Source organism: Desmodus rotundus, chromosome X, assembly GCF_022682495.2.
Source record: "Desmodus rotundus isolate HL8 chromosome X, HLdesRot8A.1, whole genome shotgun sequence".
In the NCBI taxonomy this organism is placed as follows: Eukaryota; Metazoa; Chordata; class Mammalia; order Chiroptera; family Phyllostomidae; genus Desmodus; species Desmodus rotundus.
In genome coordinates, this window is record NC_071400.1 from 8,156,743 (window position 1) to 8,179,910 (window position 23,168).

The 23,168-nt window shown below is 52.1% G+C and overlaps 1 protein-coding gene across 2 annotated transcripts; it reads left to right on the forward strand.

Moving 5' to 3' along the window:
- Window positions 1-498: 498 nt before the first annotated feature.
- Window positions 499-22,858, forward strand: NLGN3 (neuroligin 3). Of its 2 annotated transcripts, XM_024555224.4 has the most exons (7): window positions 524-620; window positions 3,164-3,820; window positions 8,428-8,487; window positions 10,200-10,349; window positions 17,223-17,408; window positions 19,704-20,493; window positions 21,106-22,858. In XM_024555224.4, exons 2-7 carry the CDS (start codon window positions 3,364-3,366, stop codon window positions 21,947-21,949), a joined length of 2,487 nt encoding a protein of 828 aa, XP_024410992.1. In that variant the 5' UTR covers window positions 524-620; window positions 3,164-3,363; the 3' UTR covers window positions 21,950-22,858. The 2 variants fall into 2 exon arrangements, with proteins under 2 accessions (XP_045047226.1, XP_024410992.1); XM_045191291.3 differs by lacking the exon at window positions 8,428-8,487 and having other exon boundaries at window positions 499-620.
- Window positions 22,859-23,168: the final 310 nt, after the last annotated feature.

Sequence of the window (23,168 nt, forward strand, 5' to 3'; positions counted from 1 at the left end):
CACCACATACAGCAACACAAGACACAAAGCCGAATCTAGAGGGGTACTCGCTGACAGGCTGACACGTCCCACCAGGAGCAGCAGAAAGGAACCTTACTGACCTTTGGGAGAACGACAGGGTAAGGGCAAAGTGACCCCCCCCATTGGTGCTACTTGACTAGTGTGGTGCTGAGGAAGGATGAGGGATGCTGAGTGAGGTGATGTGTCTTTGGAGAGTACAACTAGAGGACTCCTGCAGGCAGTGCCTCAGTTTCTCCCTTTGTTTCAAGGTCTCAAGCTTTGAAGGTAAAGTTTGGAATAGCTGCCCTGGAAGATCACCTGTTTGTGATCTGAGTAGGGTGTGTAGGGAGAAGAGGGACTGCGTGAGCAATGCGTGCCTGAGCATGGGTGGAATTGGGCCATGCCCCAGGACTTGAGCCATCTCTGGCACAAAAGGAGTTAATGGCAGGGACCGCGCCCCCCGTGTCCAGGCACGCGCAGCGCGCCCCCTCGGTGCGCGGGCACAGCAGCCAGGCAGCCGAAGAGCAGATCTCGGGGATTCGGGTGCAGAGCCCTTGGCCTGGAGGCGATATGGGTGGTCCGCGGCCCGGTTTGGGTGCTCGCAACAGCCGGGGGAACAGGTGAGGCCGCCTGCTCCGGTCTCTCATCCTTTTTAGCTGCCCATACCCTGCTCCAATCCTATCCCTTCCCAAGCTCGGGCTCCTCCACTCCCTAGGCAGTGTTCCCCATCCTTCTCAACACCATGTTCTCCATCAGCACCCCTGACACCCCAATCCTCCCCACTTCACTCCTCCACCTTCCCGAATCCTGCATCCCTGTCATCCTCCTGCCCATGGTCTCTCTATTTCCACAGCCCGGCCCGCATGCTCATCAAAATACCCCTACTGAGGGCCCCCAACCCCATTCGTGTATTGCACGTTGCCAGTCCCCCCTCCCCCGCAGTGCAGCCCCATTCCTTTTCCATCGGAGCATCTCACAACCAGGCTCCCTCCCCCATTCTCTGCAGCCCCCCCCCCAACAGAGGCCTTTATCCTATCCTCCCTGTTTCAATGCAGCTCCATCCCTCAATTCCGTCCGGAGCCCTTGTAGCCCCCAATACTGCGGTTTCCCATGCCATTGCATTCCTGCACAATGTCCCTCGCCCAATCCTGCTCCAGCCTAAAAAGTACCCTCAGATGCCATTCTAATCCCTGGCATTGCCACCTCCCCTTGTCTTCTCCCAAATTGCAAGTTGGACCAAGATGCAGATCTTGGCTTTGGGGACTCACAGTGGGTCCTAGGGTACAGAGGGCATTTGGGGGTCGATTTGTCTAGGTGTTCACGGGGGAGGGGCTGCAGGGAATTGACTCAAAGGGGATCGACATTTGGCACCGAAGGGGTACTGGAGAGGGAGGCATCCAGAAAGGGTTAATAGAATTTGTGGGGAGGGGCAGCACCGAGAGGGTTAGTGGTGGGGGGGGTGCTGGTGGGGAAGCCGTGTGAATGAGCGGTCTGTGCCCCAGAGTTGCCATGGAGATGGTGAATGGGGGGATTGTGTGAACTCAGCTGCGGACTATCCCCCCCATACACACACACACCCACTCCCTCCTGCCCCACCTCCCTACTCCTACCCCTTCCTTCCCCTGCCCCTCCTCCTCCCACCCGGGTACATTATGGGCAGTGCCTGGGATCTAACCCCCCCAATACTTTGCTCCCCATTTCCTCTGAGATCCCACCCCTTTAGTCGCTTTGCCCGCCCTCCCTCCTTCACCTCCTTCTGCGCTCGCGCGCGCCCTCTCTCTCTGTCTCTCCATCTCTGTCTGTCTCTGTCTGTCTGTCTATCTCTCTCTCTCACAGACACACATTCTCATTGCCCTCTCGAGGTGGCCGATTGCCGGGCGGTTCCCAATCTCCCTCCCCCACCCCTTCAGGCAGTTCTTAAAGTCTTAAAGGAGAAGGCCTGCAATCTTGGAACCCAGGAGAAATAGGCAAACATAAAATTGTGTGTATGTGTCCATGCACAAGTGTCTTTGTGTGCCTGTGGATATGTGTTGACCGTGTAACTGTCAGAAGGTCTCTGAGTCTTGCTTGTGTCTCTATTTCTGTCTCCGTCTCCACCTATGTGTCACCCTCACACTGCATGTGTCTTTGGATATTTACTTGAACGGTGTGTGTGATTATATTTTAGTAAGTCTCTGTGTGTCTCAGAATGTATGTCTCTGTCAGTCTCTGGATCAGTGACGCTCTCTGTCTCAGAACGTGGCACTATAGGAGGGGATGTCTGTGAGTTTGGAATGTGTGTCTCTGAGTGAAAATTGCAGTGTCTGTTATCCAGGTTGGTCTCTGTCACTCCCTCTTTGAGACTTTGTGAGTTTATTTCTGTGAGTCTCTAAGTGTGTGTTCCCCGCACTCCGCTGTTTATTTTCCACTGGCTGAGCATCAACAATGCCTAGGGTGCTAGGCAGAAGGGTTTATGCCTCAGTTCTGGCACTCTGTGCCACTCAGAGATAGCTGACAGAAATAACCGTGACCGAGGTTTAAGGATTTGGGAGCAGTAAGCGCTGAGGAGAAATGTACAGGAGGGTCTCTGGCAAATGGCTGCCCTGCCCTTGCCCCTGCCCCTGCCCCTGCCCCCCCCCCCCGCCCCGAACATGAGGGGTCTCTTTGCCGGACCTTTTGCCTGTCTGGGACCCTTTGCCTATCTGCCACTTGCCCTTCTTGTGCCATAAAGTACCAGAGTGAGGTTCCCAATCCTGTCTCCTGATTCAGAGGTCCCTTCGTGGGCTTTGCCCTGGGAGGTGGTGGCTAGAGAGCTCAGTGGTCATGTAGCATGCCCAGGGACCTAAACTCTAGTTCCAGTTCTCCTCGGCCCTGCTGCCCCATGTGACTCTGGCTCCAGCTCGCCCCCATGAGCTCCACTGGCTGAGGATTTCAGGTTGGGCACTGAGAACTTGCAGTGGCAAGCGCTGTCACTCTGTCAATGCCCTTGGGTTTTCCAACCATGGCCAGACATATAGAATGCTTCTGACTGGCAACGGAGATTGTCAAGGGGTTCCCAGACCCATGCACCTGTGAAACCTCTCCAAACTGTGGGAGAAATAGCCCAAGCCCAGCAGGGCCCCGACAACCCACTCCGTAGCCCTCCTGACCATCCTGGATGACGAATACTTCCCTCTTTCCACAGGCCTGTCTGGCCCTGAGGGAGTCCCCTTTCTGAAGCTGTGGTGCTTGGACGACCTGCTCTCTACGTGGCCTGGCACCTGCAGGTGTCCCTCAAGAGCTCAGTTTTGAGGTTCAAGTCAGTGTGGCCATGAAGGGGCTGCCTATTGGGCTGATGCTGTGACCCTGGAGTCTGCCTTTCTTGCCAGTCCCCCTGCCCGGAACATGTGGCTGCGGCTTGGCCTGCCCTCGCTGTCCCTGAGCCCCAAGCCCACAGTTGGCCGGAGCCTGTGCCTCACCCTGTGGTTTCTCAGCTTGGTGCTGAGGGCCAGTACTCAGGCCCCGGCGCCCACAGTCAATACTCACTTTGGGAAGCTAAGGGGTGCCCGGGTACCATTGCCCAGTGAGATCCTGGGGCCTGTGGACCAGTACCTTGGGGTGCCCTACGCAGCTCCTCCGATCGGCGAGAAACGGTTCCTGCCCCCTGAACCACCCCCATCCTGGTCAGGCATCCGGAACGCCACACACTTTCCCCCAGTGTGCCCCCAGAACATCCACACAGCTGTGCCCGAAGTCATGCTTCCCGTCTGGTTCACTGCCAACTTGGATATCGTCGCCACTTATATCCAGGAGCCCAATGAAGACTGCCTCTACCTGAATGTCTATGTGCCCACGGAGGATGGTGAGTGCTGCAGCCAGGCACTGTCCCCGCCCCACCTCCCACCTGCCCCATTGTGTTTCTGGCTTGCATGTGGTTGTGTGCCCTGCAGCATGCATCTGTCTGTCTGTGAAAATGCTTCTAATCATCACTCTGCTTGGCCTCCCCCTTCCTCCTCCCTGTTCTTCCCTCTCCCAGCATTGTCCGAGCTCCCATGTGTGAGTGACACTGTTACCAGGAGGGGCCTGGCCAGGCCTGAGAGCTTTGACGAGTCTAGGGCCAGAGTGCTGGATGGGGGTTCCCCGGGGGAGTATGGGTCACTGCCAGCAGCTGCCCGCGGGAGGATGCTGGCTCGGCCAAGCCCCCTGTCGCCATTCCACCTGCCTTGAAAGGTGGTAGCTGTTTGTAGCCGAGGGAGCTGGGTGCGTGTGTGGGGCGGGGTGTGGGGACGAGCCTGGTGGGCACCGCTTAGGTGCCTCCTCTTTGACTAGCTGGTGCCTCCTCCCGCGGGGGTCACATTAAGGTAAGTGACAGAAATACGGAGGTGGTGGGACAGGCTCTCTGCCACGTGCCACCTGCAGAGCAGCTCTTCAGGCCTGAGGGTGGGGGTTGCATGCCCCTGGGCAGAGGCCTCCTGTTATTTTTTAGTTTTTTATTCATTTTACAGTAAAGCGGATTTCCAAGGAATGCGCCCGAAAGCCCAACAAGAAAATTTGTAGGAAAGGAGGTAGGTAGCGAGCCGGCGGGGAGGGAGAGAGAGAGAGAGAGGGAGGGCTGCCTGCCCACCTGCCCTTGCCCCTGAAGACCCAGCCTTCCTTCGAGTAGCCTAGGCTCAGGGGGCGGTCAGTGAGCAGATTTAAGCTCCACCTCATTCAAGGGCCCTGGCTGCCTTTTTCAGGGAAGATTTGGTGGCCTTAGGCAGGTTCAGAGCAGAAGCAGCAACCCCATTTCTTCCAATCTTCCCAGCCCCCACTTCCACCCTTAAGTGTGTGCCAAAGACAGAGCTGCTGGTTCTCCCCCTGGGCCACCTCAGAAGAGCTCCAGGCAGCCAAGGTGGGGCCAGAGGCTCTGTCCTTTTCCTGGTGGGTGAGCCACGGGCTCATCGCTCCGTGTTCTTTCCTGGGTTGATAGCATAGACTTAACTCTTCAGCCCTGAAACTGAGACCAAACTTGGACACAGGCTTAGTAGTAATCCTGCCACCCAACCCCACCCCACCTCCGGCTAGGGCATCTGGGGGGTCTCTGGGAACTATGGAGTCTAAAGGAGGCACAAGATCGTGCATTTGAAATTGACCTTCTTGCTGGAAGGGATTTGTTCCCCCTGTATGATAAATCTTCGTGTTCGAATAGCGCTTTATGTTTTCTATAAAGTGCTGTCATACTTACCTCATAAGATCATCCCCACATCTCTGGAAGCTTCTAAGGCAGGAATCGGTATCCCCATTTCATGGATGAGGAAACAGGCCCAAGGGAGTGACTTGCTGCTGCTCAAGGCCCCATCGCTGGTCTGTGGCAGAGCTGGGACCAAAACCTGGGTCTCTTGACCCTCAGGGCAGCGATCTTTCCACTGTAGCACGCGAGACAACTCCCGTCTAGGCATCCCCACCTCCCCAACTCTGGAAACTGGTAAAATGTGGATGGGTTGGGCCAAACTGGAAACAGTAACAGCCTAAGGAACTGGTAGAAAATTAGCCTGATCCCTACAATATTTTGGCAAGCTTGGAGTTTGCTTTCTTTTGAAATCCTGGAGCAAGTTTCCCCTAAGTGGGACTGGGTGCTCCCTGCTGAGTGAGAACCTCAGACAGTAGAGCCCAAGATCTCTATGTTGGGCATGCGCACTGAGTGCTTTTGATGACCACTAAGCAGTGAGTGAGGCCTGTTGCCCCAATGATGACAGAGTGTCCCACCCTATCCCCAGGACCCTACACACAGTAGGGTATCAGTAAACCCTTTTATTTTTGGACGAATGAAGAAGCATTGTGGTACTGCAGCAAAAGTGCAGGTCTGGCAGCCACAAAGCCTGACCGAGTGAGTCCCAGCTCTTCTGCTAACTCACAGTAAGACCTTAGGCAAGTGTTTTCCTTTAAGAGCCTCTGTTTCTGCAAGTGAAAGTGGTAGAAGACTGGTCTGTCCTTAACATACCATCAGCTTATCAATGAATTCAGAAAGCGGGGCCCCTTGAACCTACTCCTGTAAGTTATTTACTTGGTGGGGGGAAGGACATGACCTTAACTTTAACCATTTACTACAAGGAATGATCTCCCCAGGGTCCCAGTAAGGGACTAGGGCAGTCCAATCCAGTCCTGACACTTTGGCTAGAGAGCTAGCTGTAAGCACCATCCAGATACATTTATTGATCATATTAGTTGAATGTGGGCAAGGCCAAATGCTAGGTGTTGTTGGGATGTGGAGAAGTATGAATGAGAGAGAGGTAAGATTTAGAAATAACTGAAGGTCTGATTGCTGCTCTGAAGAAGCTCCTAGCTTAGTATTTAGTCTCATCCAGTCTAGCTAGGCCCCACAGGCCGCCTTGGGATGTGGGATTTCAGACCATGGAGGCGATCATTTGGTCATTTGGTCATTAAGCTGCGCAAAGTAGTTCCCTATCCAGGGCCCATTGGCCATTTGGAGGAAACTCATCCGCAGAGGTGGTTAGAGTTGTGTGCTTAAGGAAAGGCACGGCTGGCTGGGCTGGGATCCCGCAGCGGTATGGTATCAGGATGGAAGATGGTGGGTGAGCTGGCCTGGGTGACAGGCACGGCAGCAAGGAGTTGTTCAACAAGTGCTAAGCTGAAGGAACAAAGGCATCTGTGTGGAGGAGGCTGGGACAGTGCAGCAACCCAGGGACACTCCTGGGGGGTGGTGGGACGCATCTTCTAAAACAGGGCCCGTGGGAAGTAAAGGATTTCCTGGGGAAGACCTGCCCCATCCTCACCCCCACCCCCATCAAGTTGGAGGAAATTCATGTTTAGGGATGAGTGATTCCTTTCCTTGTGGGAGGGGGGTGCTGTCCTCTGTTTGGATGGTGATGCCCCGGGTCCTGCAGGGTCTCTGAGGGCAGTCATGGCAGGTGTTAAGATGGTAGACGCCACTGGAAGTTTGGGAAGCTGGAGGTCTCTGCCCCTTGGGCTGGGCTTGTGCCCTGGTTGAAAAGCCATTTTGTATTATGAGGGCGGTTCCTATTTTGATTAATAGCTGGAAGGGAATTCAGTCACCGGAGCCCAGGCCAGCTGAGAAAGAAGGCTCTTTGCTGCCTCCAGGCTAAGAGTATCTGGTGTCCTAGAGAAGAGGGGAAGCCCTGGGTGCCAGCAGAATGACCTCTGTTTGCACACACTGCCCAGCATCCAGGCAGTAGGTCCCCTTTCTCCAGAGCCATTCATTCTCAAGGTGCACTTCTCATGTCCTTACAACAGGAAGAAGAAGATTTGGTGCCAGCTAACCCCCAGGTCCTAAGTGTTTCTCTGTTCCCTTCTGATCTCTTCTTTTCTCTCCTTCCCTTCCCTCCCTTCCCCTCCATGCTCCACCTCTTTTCTCATTTATTTTTTCCCTCTCCTTCCCCTCATCCCCAAGAGATGGCATGGTGCAGTGGAAAGACCATGGGTTTTGGAGTCAAGCAGACCTGGGATTGACTCTCACCTCTAGCACTTTCTAGCTGTGTGATCTTGAGCAAGTCACTTGCCCTCTCTGAACCTCAGTTTCCCCATCAGTAAAACAAGAATAAAGATAGCCACCTCACTGGGGTGTAAGGATCAAACCACATGGCAGAAGCACAGTGTCTGGCACATGATAAATATTCAGTACATAGTAGGAACTATTACCATTATTCCTATCTCTGTCTCTCTCTCTTTGTCTCTTTCCTTCTCTCTCTCTCTCACCCCACCCCCATTTCTCTGTTCCTTCCTCCTTCTTTCCCTCCCTCCTCTGGCTTTCTCTAGATCTCAAAGCAAAGCTTGCTGCTCTTAGGCCTGGTTCCTATGGGCAGGAACCCCATTCACCATTAATCAGAGCAGGGGCCCCAATAAGGAAGACCAGAGGGACAGCTTCTTTTCCCATTTTCTCCTGTGAGAATCAGGGTCAGCTGAGGCTCAGCTTGAGCCTGCTCACTGGGCCTAGGGAGCTCAGGGCTCGGATCCCTGGCACCTTTCTCTGCCCTGATAGCTTGCATCCATATCCACACATGCTAGCAATGCTGCCTCTCACACTCAGTGCCTGCCCCTGCTTTCCAGCTCAGCCTGCCTGTGTACACATGCACAGCCCCTCGCAGATGCAGATGGGAGAAATCCCTTCCCTGAGTGGCTCTCTGGCTCTGTGCCCTGGCCCACCTGCCGCTACCTCCTCCCTAGCTGGGAAGGCGGCTGGTCGGTTGGTCCAGATAGGCTGTCGGGGACAGGGAGGTGGGGCAGGGAGGTGCAGGGAGGCCAGCATAGCAGGGGCCTGCAACACCATCATCCTGATGAAGGTCTGGGCCTCAGCCCACCCATTCCCTCAGTTCTTGCCATCCCTCCTGCCTGTCCTGGGCCCAGGCCCAGAGCTGGCTTGCTGGGCCACACTGCAGTCATGCTGTTTTTGAATTCTCTCTCTGTTTTGTTCTCTGTTCTGTGCTGTTGTGTCTCCCCGTGTCTGGTCCCCAGGATCCGGCGCTAAGAAACAGGGCGAGGACTTAGCGGATAATGACGGGGATGAAGATGAAGGTATTTGGGGGCTGCAGGGCGTGGCGGCTGGTGCATGGCACAGAGCCCCTCCCCCTCTCGATGGGGAGAAGCCCCGTCTGTCTGTCTGTCCGTCCGTTGGTGTGTTTCTGTTTCTGTACAAGGCCGTTGGGCTGTTCATCCATCTTTGGCCTGATTGGCCACTGGGAGATCCAGGGTGATGGACATGGCTGGCAGGGAGCGGGGGACCATAAGCAGAGCCATGAGGAGGTCCTCAGCCCACTCCCCCACCCATTCTCAGTCCCACAGTAGCAAGCGGGGATTGCTGGAGACAGCTTCCTCCCCATCTGCTGTGGTTCATGGGCCCCTGCGCCTACTGAACAGCAGGAAGAGTGGAGAGAAATCAGGGCTGTGGGAGGGTGAGGACTTGCCTGTTTCACTGAGGGGACACCTGTGTTTTCCAGGGAGACTGGCTGCTGAGACAGGGGCTCAGCAGGATGTTGAACTGAGGACTGAGGCAGTGACAAATGAAAGGGGATGGATAACAGCGCTAGCTAGAACCTCCCCAGCCTTCTCCCAGAGTGACAGAGATGGCCTTGGGGCTGCGGGCTGTGGGCTGTGGGCTTCGGGCTACGGGCTGCGGTGGGTGCAGGACAGGGCCAGAAGGACTGGGGACGAAGGCACCAGGCTGAGGCCAGGATACCACAGTGCAGTCAGTAGATGGCATGAGATCCTTAAGTGATGGCTGAAGCAGTCTTCCTTCGTCCTTGGGAAAACAGGGTGTGTTTGCTCGGCGGCACAGAGCTTTCCCTTCTACCTCCATGCCCTGGCCCTGCCCCTCCACCCGTGGAGGGGCCAGACAGCTCAGGGGGCCCACTGGTAGCTGGTGGGGCTGCGCTGGTCTGGCCAAGTGTTGAGAGGCTGCAGGTAGAGGTGATCAGGCCGAGCCTCCTCCTGAACTCCATCCTGTCTCTGCCCCCGGGGCTGCCGGGGTTGGGGGGCAGCCACTTTAAGGTCCCTCACTGTATGGCCTCTGGGAAGCTCCATCTTCATCTTAATGTGGATGGGGGCGGGGTCTCTCCTTCTTAGTTCTGCCCTTTCCTCTTCCACATCCCTCCCCAGTGGCTTCAAATAAGTCTGCCTGTTGCCCCAGGGAGAATGGGGTACACGAGCACATGGCTGAGAGACCATGTCACTAAGGTTCCCCCTACCCCATCTCTGCCATTCACTGCCCTTCCCCCACATTCTTCCTTGTTCTCTCCCTGTGCTACCCCTTATTCCCACCCCTCTTGTTTCTGTCTGCACTGGGGGGCCAGCTGCTGCCAATGGCCGTATTTCCATGGAATTGGTCTAGTCTTGGGGGTTCCAGGGCTCCCCAGCCCCTGCTCTCTAAAGCCATATCAGGTCCCAGGACTCCTGGGTGCCCAGGGCAGGGACTCATTTGATCCAGCCAAGGGGCCAGCCCTTCCTCTTCCTCCTGCCCAGCTCCTGCCTCCACAGCCTACCTAGGCCTCGCTGTATCCGGCGTGCCTGGCTGCTGGGAGGCACTTGAAAACATCTCTGAAGTCCAAATGCCTCTGGCTGATGCTTGAGCTCCAGGCTAAGCAGCCCCATGAGTCCTGCCCTCAGAGATGGCGGTGGTGTCCTGGCACCTGGGATAGCTTTGCTGCCCGCACCCCTCCCCCCCAGGGCTGGCGGGGGTGGGGGAGGAAGGGCATCCTACCCAGCCTGTGTCTCACCCCTTCTCCTTACAGACATCCGGGACAGTGGCGCCAAGCCTGTCATGGTCTACATCCATGGAGGCTCTTACATGGAAGGGACAGGCAACATGATTGACGGCAGCGTCCTCGCCAGTTATGGCAACGTCATCGTCATCACCCTCAACTATCGGGTTGGGGTGCTAGGTATGGTTCCCTGCTAGGCTAGGCTACTGGAAGGAAGCCTGGGTTCTCTAGGAGGGAGGAAAGGATGCTGGGGAGCTAAGACCTGGTGGCCTTGGTTCTCTAGGTGGTGCTAATGAGCACAGTAAAAATGCTGTTGTTCCATTACTCCTACCCAAGTGATGGGAGCTTCCCTACGGCCCCAGGCCCTTTCCTGGATGTTCAATTCAAACTTCACACTTTCTCTTAGGCCTTAGGCCAGGTCTCTGCTCCCAGGCTTTTGCTTCGCTGACTTCTGTAGGGCCCATTAATTTCCTAGTGTCCTGTCCTCATCCCTACCCACCGACATCACACAGCCCCAAACAGCCTACACACACACACACACAGATATCTCTTCTAGTCAATCACATATCCACACACCCACACATCCTCACGTGTTCACACATGCACACCGCCCTCATTCACCGTCGTGCATATGGTGATTCCTCACTCTCTCCACAAGCATAGATACATACCCATATTCGTGTAGACCCCCACATCCATATCTATAGACCCCCTCATATATACACACATTCCCCCAGAATTTTATATATGCTGTAGTCTCCCCCCAATACATATCCACATGCCCATATATCTCTGTACACTCCATATCCCTACCCCACATGTACACAGATTGCTCTCACCTTCTACACACACGCACACACACACACACAGATTCCCATATATCTCTGTCTCCACATATTTATACCCACATCTACACCCATACACATTGCACATAACCACAATCACTTTCCTCTACCCCCATATGTCTGCTCCACACAAAGACCTATACTGTGTACATTCACACACAAACCCTACACATATATACCTTAAATATACATATATATTTCTTCCACACAAACTTATTTCCCCTTACTCACCCCACATCTGCATCCATCCAACACCCACATAGACACATACATCCCTCACTTTCCCTACATAAACACAAACCTATAGTCCTCCTTCCTACACATACACGAGTACACCCATACCTGCATAGCCACACCTCCCCACCCCCCATACACAAATAGTACACACACACACATCTCATATTCCTGCTTCCACATCTACATCTATATTCCCTCACATATACACACACCCATAGACCCCCCTACTCATATACCCACATGCACACACATCCCATACATATCTTACATATATTCATGCAATATATACATACCTTACATATATACATGCAATACATACATACGTACACATTCCCCAGCCTACCCTACAAATATATACACATTCATATACCCACACCTGGCCATTCATGCACACATATCTCCACTCACCCCCACACTCCTGCACACCCACACTTATCTACCCTATATACACACACGTACACATTTCTTCTACTCTGTCCATGTATACATCTCCATTCACACCCACGCATTACACAAACACACTCTTACACATACACTTATTTCTGAAATGCCTCCTCCTACACACCCACATGCCCTTCTCCACTCGCACTCTGTCATCCACATGCTTGTTTCAGTGATTTAGGCTGCCACTCTACCCTGCTCCTTCCTTTGTGACTGTTAATGCCAACATGTGGCAAAGGTCTTGAGGTAAACAAGTGCTTCAGAGAGGATGACTAAGCACACAGGTCTTTGCTCCCTTTTGGATGGTCACCTAGGCCTCAGAGGGCACACGCAGCCCCGTATCCCTGGAGTCAGGAGGGTTTGTGTCCTCAGAGTTGCAGTGGGGGCTGTTTGTTGGGTCCGTAGCCCTGCATGCTGAACCAGCAATTAGGTATGGCTTCCTGCATGGCTAGCTGGCTGACAGGACCTTATTTTAATTTGCTTTTGAGTACATTGCTTTGCCAGTTCTAATCTCAGAGGACCGTGGTACATACAGCCTTTCAATGGTGGGTGCAGTTATGTATGCAAAAAGGCAATTTCCTCTTTTTTTAAATAAAGATTTTATTTATTTATTTCTAGAGAGAGGGGAAGGGAGGGAGAAAGAGAGGGACAGAAACATCAATGTGTGGTTGCCTCTTGCGTGTCCCCCAATGAGGATCTGGCCCTGCAACCCAAGCATGTACCCTGACGGAGAATTGAACCAGCAACGCTTTGGTTCACAGACCAGTGCTCAATCCACTGAGCCTCACCAGCCATGGTGCAATCTCCTCTTCATTTACCCTTAATACTATGTGGGATAGCAAGGCCCTGTTTGGGGGTTCAGACTGGAGAAGTGATATTCCTTGGAAAAAGTGGAGCCTGTGCCCCCTTCAGTGGCATCTGGAGACTGGGAATGGAGCACACAAGGCACCTCCCCAGTCTGTCAACAGTGCTATGTGCTCTGGGTTCCATCATGCTGCTGCTCCTCTGACTCTCTGTATTGCCCCAGACATCATGGCAGGACTCTCCTAGGCTGCACTGTCCTGCTGAGAAAGGGGAGTTGAGTCTCTGACAGTAAAAATGTCCCTTGAAGGTGGCTGCAAACCCACATTCCAGGGCTTCACATTTCCTCAAGAGTGATACATATGCAAATGTCCTCACACACAGATATACAGGTACACTTACCCGGTAGCTTAAGGCCAAAAGAAATTTTGCTACTTAATTTTGTTAGTGATATTAATAGAAAGCATTCAACTCAGACGCTTCTAAAAATTATAAATACAAGGCTTCATTCTCAAAGGTGTATTGGAAAGAATGTGCTTTGGTTCCAGATTATTGCACTGGTTAAGGATGAAGGAAATAGAGACGAGGTGGGGAAAGAGGGGAGAAAGTAAGGAAGACAAGAAAAGGAGAACAAAGAGGAAAAGGTGACACGGAAAGGAGGCAGACGGCAGACAGGAGAGACTCCTATCTGAAGTGTCAGTTGGGCGCTGTGGGCCGCACAAAAGCCTGTTGCTGGGGAGCACTCCCTATGACTTGCCGGTTACTTCACGACCCTTCAGCTCCTCTGACCCTTAAGCTTCTGCAGTGGAAGTTCTTAACCTTTTGGAGAGGCTTGGACCCCTTTGAGATTCTGATGAAAACTATGGACTCTCCCTGGAAACACACACATACATACACACACATGTAGAAATGATTTCATGGATCCCACTGAAGCTCACCCATTAAACCCAGGTTGGAAACCCCCTACTTTACAACCTCCTCTCATTTGCGCACATCTGGGCGCAGAGATATTATTCTTTAGGCATAAGCAGTTAATGATCAAAATAATACTCCCCAAACCTCAGAAGGAGTCATAAACAGATTCGGTCAGAAGTTCTTTATTACTTCCTGGGTGTTCTTCAGTGTCTGCTCTGGAACACAAATGTAATCAGTAAGCCACCGATTGGGTTCTGGATACATACAAGATGGTTTTGTCTCTTCGCTACAGGTGTAGAATATGGGTTTGTCTCTGGCACTTGGGAATTTTCCTCAGTGTAGCTAAGACTTTGTTGTTTTGTTTCCCAAACCATCCCAGAACAGGTAGCCAGTTTTGGACCTCGATTACAGCAAGTCCTCACTTAACATTGTCACTAGATTCTGTGACTGTAAGTGAAACAACATGGAATGATACCAATTTGACCATAGGCTATCAGGGGTGTCCAACCTTTTGGCGTCTCTGGGCCGCACTGGAAGAAGAGTTGTCTTGGGCCACGCATTAAATACATTGTGACACGTAATCACACACACAAAAAAAATCTCATAATGTTTTAAGTAAATTTATGATTTTGTGTTGGGCTGCATTCACAACCATCCTGAGCCGCATGCTGCCCACGGGCCGCAGGTTGGACACCCTGATACAAACGAGTTAAGTTCCTGTGGCATCTCATCAGCATTGTAACATTACAACAAAACGACGTTAAAGGAAACCGCATGATTTGAGGACCTGCTGTATGTGTATTCATTTACCCTCCCTCCCATCCACTTCTCTGGAGCACTGAGCCCAAACAGACTGTTCACTCTGAGGAGCTTCTTTAGACATCCTGGGTAATTCATGTATTTGGACAATGTCCAAGTCAGAGCAGCCACTATTATTTGAGATACCCCCACTGGGCTTGAGACCAACAAAAGCAAGGGACCCCAGCAGGATATAGGATGTGGTTGTCCCTGGGGCTGGGGAAGTAGGGGCTTGCCAAGTTTTACTCGGGGTTCCAGAATTTAATCCTACATCCTTGCTCAGGTACCCTTCAAGCAAACCAAAAGCCTGGTAAACATCAATCATTGTGTGACGCGGATATCTGCTTTTGATACCACGTGCCAGATTCCCCTGTCTTCTGTTGACAAGCAACTTGCCATGTATTGTTCTGTGGTGTAGACTTGGGCCCAAGGAGACTGGCTCAAATTCTGACAGTTTGCGAAGTTTGGTATTTCAGCCTCATTCTCATGTGCTTTGCATGGATGGCTGAGCTGCAGGGGAGCTAGCAGTGGGTGACTGCTGTCCCAGACTGCCAGCTTTTGTGGACTTGTGGTGGGTCATGTTTGCTGTATCATGTTCCTGAGCCTGCTGGATATAGCACTTCAAGCAGGACTCTTGTAGTAGGGAGGGTTGAGTCATCATCCACGTGCTTTAGTGTTTCTTTCTTATCCCAAGTTTCTTGGCAGTGGAGGGAGCCAAGAGTGATGGTTGAACCCCGCACCTCCCAGCCCCTTTCTCTTTTTTTTAGATGGTATTTATTAGTTTTAGAGAGAGGGGAAGGGAGGGAGAAAGAGGAGACAAACATCAAGGTATGGTTGCCTCTTGTGCACCCCCTACTGGGAACCTGGACCAGAACTCAGGCATGTGCCCTGATTGGGAATCGAACCGGCGATCCCTTGGTTCACAGGCTGGCACTCAATCCACTGAGCCACACCAGCCATGGCCTCCACCCACACCCCCACCCCAGCACTTTCAGGCTGTTGTTCCTAACCCAGGAAACTGGTACATGTTGGAGCAATCCACTTTACTTCATCCAAATGCAGGCCCTTCTCCTGATTAGGACAGATGTATTTGACACATTTCACTGAATGACAACTTCCTTGGCCAAGGCTAAGGCCAAGTCTGCTGCTACCCAAATGAGAGAAAGGGGAAAGAGGGTACAGAGAAAGGTTGGGGTGGTGGGGACAGGTGGGCTAAGAGAAGCATGTAGTGATATTTGCCAGAGGATCTCAAGGCTTGGACAGATGGATTGAATCTTGCTCAGCATACTTCTTGAGACCTGCAGGAGCAGCTTCAGTTTGTGAATTGGCCTGGCTAAGGAGAAGTGGGTTCCCCTGTCTAGAGGAACAAGGGCTCCTCCATTCATCCTCATTCAGGCTTTCTCTAATTCCTCCTCATTTCTTCATCGGGAACCTGGGGCTGAAGAGGGCTTGTGACTAGGTCCTGAGAGGAATAACTAAGTACTTTACATACTTAATTGTACCAAAGGTAAATTAATAACACACTTGAAGAGGGTGAAATGAGCTCTCTTGCAGAAGCTAGGAACGGAAGGACTTGAGAAAGACAATGAGGAGGTCTTGTGCCTATTTGAGACTTTTTGAATTCAGCTTCTGCCTGTGGACTTTCAGGACAGTCAGAGAGCTCTCTGTGAGCTTAGGGAGCCTCCTCCAAAATGTCCTCACACAAAGGCAGTGCCAGGTGCTGTGAATGAGCTTTTCACTGTGGGGTCAAAAAATACTGAAGCAGGTATGGGTTTCCAGAGTGTAAGAGCACCATGACTACCCACGTGGAAAGAATCCTCCCGAAAGTGTATGGTGGGAGGAGACAGAGCCTTCCAAGGAGTCTGGGGATCAGGGAAGAGGGATGAAATGAGGCAGCAGGATCCATCTTAAAATGGAAGCAAGGTGGAGTGGGGGGGGGAATATAGGACATCTCTGTGGGATAGCCAGCAGGTGGGTGGGAACGTAGTCTCCATGGCAACAAGTCTCCACAGCAGCAAATCCCAGCAGGTGGGTGGGAAGGTAGTCTCCATGGTGACATGTCTCCTCGGCAGCAAATCCCACTGGGTGGGCGGGGAAGACGTGTTTCTGTGGTAACGCACTGCACTGACTTCCCTATTTCTCCACCAGATGAAAAAGATGGTGTAACCCAGGGTTTTTCCAACTTTAACAGGCATCAGAATCACCTGGAGAGTGTGTTACAAACACCGATTACTGGGCCCTATCCCAGAGTTTCTGATTCGTTAGGTCCTTGGAGGAAGGGAATGAAGATCCGCCCTGAGAACAAGGGGAAGGGGGTGTCCGAAGCCCTGGAAAGAAGTGGAGATGGACTAACTTGTACAGGAAGGGCAAGGAGAGCTTAGGAATTATTGCCTTTTGGGATCTTCACTTTCTTCAGAGAGAGAAGGGAGGGGAAAGAGAAATAGCTATAAATTCACAATGTGCTCAGCATATTGGAGATGTTTATTTATACTCCTTTTATCCTTGTAATAATGCATTGGAGTATTTTTTATCCCTATTTTACAGAGGAGGAAGCTATGGCCCAGAGATTTTAGATAATTTGCCCAAAGCTACATGGTTAGTAAGTAGTAGAGTCAGGACTCGAACCAAGGACTATTTGAATCCAGGGCCCTTGCTTTTTTGCACTCTAGCTTGCCAGGTGCTTGAGTCATGTTGCAGATAATGCATCAGGGCAGAGGATACTGAGTCCTGGCCATGTGCAGTTGCTGCAGGTTAAGTCTCCCAGCTAGACACATCCCCTTCCAATGGTCTGGAGACCCTCTCCTTCCAAACCAAAGAATGGTGGGAGGCAGGGAGCTGATCCTTGCCATACTGATGTTTGCTGGACCTTGCAGAAGGGAGTACTGCTTTATGATAGCTAGGCGGATAGAACTAAGCTGCATGCCCACTGTCCTCACAGCCCTGACTCCTGCTGCCATTGTACCCAGGTCTTCCATTCCTCCATCTTCACTGTCCTCATGTCCTTTGTTGAATCCAGGTTTCCTGAGCACCGGGGATCAGGCTGCCAAGGGCAACTATGGGCTCCTTGACCAAATCCAGGCCCTCCGCTGGGTGAGCGAGAATATTGCCTTTTTTGGTGGCGATCCACGCCGTATTACTGTCTTTGGCTCGGGCATCGGCGCGTCCTGTGTCAGCCTCCTCACGTTATCACATCACTCTGAGGGTGAGTAGCTCTGGGGGCAAAATATGAACGAGCAAAGCACACCAGCTACCCACCCTGCACCTCAGGCCTTGCAGGCTGGAGAGTGCCCTGCTCCATGCCCAGGAACAGCAGGGGAATCAGTCCACCCTCAGCTCAGTATCCATTTGGGGAGAAGCAGAAAGGAGATGTTTCTCTAGGGGAAGAAGGAATTCTCCCAGTTGGGGAGAGAATCCCACCTACAGCTTGAGAAAGTGATCCCATTCACATCTGCTTCTGACATGGGAGTCTTATTTGGGAGAGTGGAGACCCAGTGCCTCTCTCTGAAGGGACAAGGTTTCTTTTTAAGGCAAGGAAATCTTTCGACTGGAGAAGGACATGTGACTGCAAGGTATAGTGCTAGGGTGGCAGATAGTTTTTAGATGTAAGAAACACTCCTTCTGCACCTTTCTCTCTGAAGAACTATCCATGAAAGTATAGTTCTCTGAAGAACTATCCTTGAGCAGAGAGATGGGTGAGGACTGCTAACCTGCAGGACCAGCTTTTTCTGAGGGATGGTCACCTATTGTCAGACTCCTGACCTCCTCCAGTGCAGTGCATCCCTGCTAAGGGAAACTCTCATTTTTAGCCCCAAGGAAGCCCTCTCTCCTGGACATGAGTCCCTCGACTCTTCCAGAGGGGCTGAAGAGGCCCTTTTTGTGCTCACAGGAAATCTTCTTGTCACCTCTGGACTCTAGCATATTTTGTGTCTGAGAGGTAAAGGTGCTCTTCTATGAAGTGAGGACATCTGTGAGAGAAGACATGGTGCTTTTTAAAAATAATATATATTTTTAAAAGATTTTATTTATTTTTAGAGAGAGGGGAAGGGAGGGAGAAAGAAGAGACAAACATCAAGGTGTGGTTGCCTCTTGGGCACCCCCTACTGGGGACCTGGCCCACAACCCAGGTATGTGCCCTGACTGGGAATCGAACCAGCAACCTTTTGCTTTGCAGGCCCATGATCAGTCCACTGAGCCACACCAACCAGGATGAAGACATGGTGTTTTCACTGAAATCAACCCCATGAGTTAGTGATAATCTCACAAGAAGATTTTCAGTATCTCTGAGGAAGGCCCCTCTCTCTGAGAGAGAAAAATAACTTTCTCTGACCTAGAAATTGCATCTCCATCTCTCTAGGGCCTACCATGGTGGGGAAAGACTAGGGTGGGATCTGCATCCCACCTTAGAATGTGTTTCTAGGTGATAGTAATGGGAGCAGGAGCCCCTTTTTCCACAAACGAGGGTAAGGTGACTGGCTGTGAGGGTGCCTCTGTCTGCAAAGAGGGACAAACAGTGTCTCCTCTGACTGGGGACTGTCCCTGGGAGGAGAAGGCTTTTCTTGGCACTCTGCTCTGTCTCATAGGGAGCCCATATCCATGCAGGCTTGGCTGCTTTAAGGATTTGTTCTCTCTGCCTTTCTGTCATTGAGTCCCAGAAAACAATCTCTCAAAAAGTGAGGCCGTCTGTTAAGTCATCATCTGTATTTCCCTCCCTCTTCCTGCTCATGCAAACTGCCTTTCTCTTAGAGGAATGAAATTGTATGCCTGAGACCCAGCTTATCCTTTGGCAATGTTGGGGCCAGGGAGAGAATGATACCCTTTTTTCTTCCCTAAGGAAGAATCATTCACTTTTTGTGTTTGGAGGATGGGCTCCCCTTCAACTAGGGGAAATTCTGGATCCAAGACATCAGTAGCTTCAAGAAAAGGAAAGGGTCTGTGGAGACTATGGACAGGGCACATTCCCTGGAGACTTTCAAACCCCAAGACCTTTGCCCTCAGAATCCTTCCCCAAACTCCCAGAATGTGAGGCTCGCTCCTGCCTGCATTTCTCATCTCTCATGAAAAAGACCCCTTTGTGGTGGAAGCGCCAGCTCCCTGGTGGGGCGCTGGCACAGAACTGGGCCCAGCTGGGCAGGAAGCAAGAGGGGAAGACAAGGAGAGATAAAGAGAGGGAGCATAAGGAAGCTGATGTCTGGGACCCAAGGGGTTAATCCTTCCTGGCAGTCCTTAACCCCCAAGTTACCAACCATTGCCCCAGGACAAGGAAGCAAGAAGCAGGTGGGGGACCAGTCAGGGAAGGGACCCACTGGACCCCTCCTCTGGTCCTCACCAATCATCTCAGCCCAAAGCATTGCTCCTCCTTCCCAGCCCATTCAACCCATAGGGCGTCCCCAGTAACAAAGGAATGAGGAGGTATTTCATTTGTCCCTCAGACAGGCAAGGGGGGCCTGGGCTGTGGGTGACAAGACAGATCTGACCTGGTGCTGCCTGTCTTTCATAGGGCTTTTTCAGAGGGCTATCATCCAAAGTGGTTCTGCTCTGTCCAGCTGGGCTGTGAACTACCAGCCAGTGAAGTATACTAGCCTGCTGGCAGACAAGGTGGGCTGTAATGTACTAGACACCGTGGATATGGTGGACTGTCTTCGGCAAAAGAGTGCCAAGGAGCTGGTAGAGCAGGACATCCAGCCAGCCCGCTACCATGTGGCCTTTGGCCCTGTGATTGATGGCGATGTCATTCCCGATGACCCCGAGATTCTCATGGAACAGGGTGAGTTCCTCAATTATGACATTATGCTAGGTGTCAACCAGGGTGAGGGGCTCAAATTTGTGGAAGGGGTGGTAGACCCTGAGGATGGTGTCTCTGGCACTGACTTTGACTACTCAGTCTCCAACTTTGTGGACAATCTGTATGGATATCCTGAGGGTAAGGACACCCTGCGGGAGACCATCAAGTTTATGTACACAGACTGGGCAGACCGCGACAACCCTGAGACCCGCCGTAAAACCCTGGTGGCACTCTTCACGGACCACCAGTGGGTGGAGCCCTCAGTAGTAACAGCTGATCTGCACGCCCGCTATGGCTCACCTACCTACTTCTACGCCTTCTACCATCACTGCCAGAGCCTCATGAAGCCTGCTTGGTCAGATGCAGCTCATGGGGACGAAGTACCCTATGTATTTGGTGTCCCTATGGTGGGCCCCACTGACCTCTTCCCCTGCAACTTCTCCAAGAATGATGTTATGCTCAGTGCTGTCGTCATGACCTACTGGACCAACTTTGCCAAGACTGGGTAAGGAGAAAGTGGGGGTTCTTCTTTGGGACCCCAGCATGCCGTCCCCTCTGCTCCTCTATCTAAACCTCTGCCATCATTTCCCTTCCTAAGGTATTCCCCAAATCTTGCTTGCTAAGCCTTTCACCGCCCTCCCTACTTCTTCCTTTGGAGTCTTTCATGCCATTTCTTTCCCTCAAAAATTTGACTGAGTCTCAGAACTCAGTTGACATTAGGACTGAGCAGGGGTGAGAGTCATTGGCTGAACTATGGGATTCCAGGTTAAATTGTCAGAGGCCGTGTGAAGTGGAAATAAAGTATATTCAGAAAGAGCCCTTAAAGGGCTTTTGGGAAAATTGGGCAACTGAAAGGATTGATGGATGCTCAGTAGCATGTGAGAAGAAAAAGTGTCACAGCATGGCCTTACAGGATGGGCATAGGGAAGGATGAGATGGTTCCATGAAGCTGTGGGCAATAGGAGTTCAAGGCTGGGGAAGAAGAGTATGGACAAAGGAGGGAGGGAGACCATGAAAAAGATGAAAACAGTGGGAAGTTGGGGATGAGAGGAAGAATGCTGGGCCCTTTTCTCATCTAGGTAGAGTGGTAACCCCAGATTTCCATGTGGTATTGCAGGGATCCCAACAAGCCGGTCCCCCAGGACACCAAGTTTATTCACACCAAGGCCAATCGCTTTGAGGAAGTGGCCTGGTCCAAATACAATCCCCGAGACCAGCTCTACCTTCACATCGGGCTGAAACCGAGGGTCCGCGATCATTACCGGGCCACTAAGGTGGCCTTTTGGAAACACCTGGTGCCCCACCTATACAACCTGCATGACATGTTCCACTATACGTCCACAACCACCAAAGTGCCGCCTCCGGATACCACCCACAGCTCCCACATCACCCGAAGGCCCAACGGCAAGACCTGGAGCACCAAGCGCCCAGCCATTTCCCCTGCCTATAGCAATGAGAATGCCCAAGGGTCCTGGAACGGGGGTCAGGATGCAGGGCCACTCTTGGTGGAGAACCCTCGTGACTACTCCACTGAATTAAGTGTCACCATTGCTGTGGGGGCATCCCTTCTCTTCCTTAATGTTCTGGCCTTTGCTGCCCTCTACTACCGTAAGGACAAACGGCGTCAGGAGCCCCTGCGGCAGCCTAGCCCTCAGAGGGGAGCTGGGGCCCCTGAATTGGGAGCTGCTCCTGAGGAGGAGCTGGCAGCATTACAGCTGGGCCCCACCCACCACGAATGTGAGGCTGGTCCCCCACACGACACACTGCGCCTCACTGCACTTCCCGACTACACACTGACCCTGCGGCGCTCCCCTGATGATATCCCACTCATGACCCCGAACACCATCACTATGATTCCCAATTCCCTGGTAGGGCTGCAGACATTGCACCCCTATAACACATTTGCTGCAGGGTTCAACAGTACTGGGCTGCCCCACTCACACTCCACTACCCGGGTATAGCTCCAGCCCAGAGCACAGCCTATCTCCTGGCTCCCTCCCTCCCAGATCTACGAACACACATGCACACACAGACACACACAGAGACACATACAGACATATATGTATACGCACGCACCCACACCCGACAGCAGACCCACCTGCACAAACATAGACGTGGACATGCGCCCGCATGTACAAAAACACGAATAAGGAAGTAAACCTGAACAAACCCTTCAAATGGGGACGCAAATGAGTCCTTGGGAAGCTGAGGACCCATGGAACAGCAGCTGAAGCCAGCTCCTTGAGCCTGACCAGACACTCCTGGGGGCCTGAGAGCACCAGCTGGATACCCCCTTGGTGCTCGCCCTCCGCCTCTCTTGGAACTGCACCACCAACCTACTCCAGACTTGGGAGCTGTAAAGAGCACAGTAGCTCTTTCTCCCCCAAACTTGGTCTTTTTCTCTGGGTCTTGTTTTTGTTGATTTTTTTAAAAAATGGAACAAGTGTTTTTCCAACCTGTGAGTGCAAAGAGGCTGCTGAAGGGAAAGCCCCAGGCCCAGGTCTTTCCGGCTCTGGGAACCTCAGTGCTCACATGATCCGACCAAGGAATGGGACCCCTGAGAAAGAAACAGATTTGAGTAAGACCATGGAGTGGAAGGAGGAAGGGGCTATCGCTGCATGGGGTTGGAGGGCCATAGGGGAGAACTGTCCAGCCAGCTCTGTGTCCCCATGGTGGGCTGCAGAGTCTGCAGCGTAGATTTGGTGAATGAGGTTCTGTGGAGGCTATGTCATTATTGGGCCCGGGTATAATCTGGGTTCTGCCTCTGCCCTTGGGGTAATGCTATCAGAAATTCACCCCATTTTATTTACAGTCTCTTTTGTGTCTGTCATTTCTCTTTCCAAAAGGCAGTGTTTTTTGTTGTTGTTGGCTTTTTTTTTTTTTTTTTTAAAGAAAAGTTCTTAAAACACTAACGGAAACCCATGGAGTTTGTCCTTTGTAAAAATTTTAAACACAGTGTCTTGTTATAAAAATAAAAAATCCAGTTAGCACTCCCAACTTGCCTCCCTTGCACAGGCCTTGCCCTGACAGACCTCCCAGCTGGGTGCCTCTACAGGCTGGGAACTGGCTGCCGGCTGCCTCCCATGCCTTTAGCTGATGTATGTCTGGGCTGCACTCTGCTGGGCCCGCATCAAGGCCTCTCCAGTCTTCATCAGGTTGCCGTCACCATCCCCAGGACTC

Bases quoted from the DNA above. Each gene is read 5' to 3' on its own strand.
- NLGN3 (XM_024555224.4), top strand. From the start codon at position 3,364: ATGTGGCTGCGGCTTGGCCTGCCCTCGCTGTCCCTGAGCCCCAAGCCC. The intron at 3,821-8,427 runs GTGAGTGCTGCA...TCTGGTCCCCAG, and splicing joins CTATGTGCCCACGGAGGATG to GATCCGGCGCTAAGAAACAG. The intron at 20,494-21,105 runs GTAAGGAGAAAG...GTGGTATTGCAG, and splicing joins ACCAACTTTGCCAAGACTGG to GGATCCCAACAAGCCGGTCC.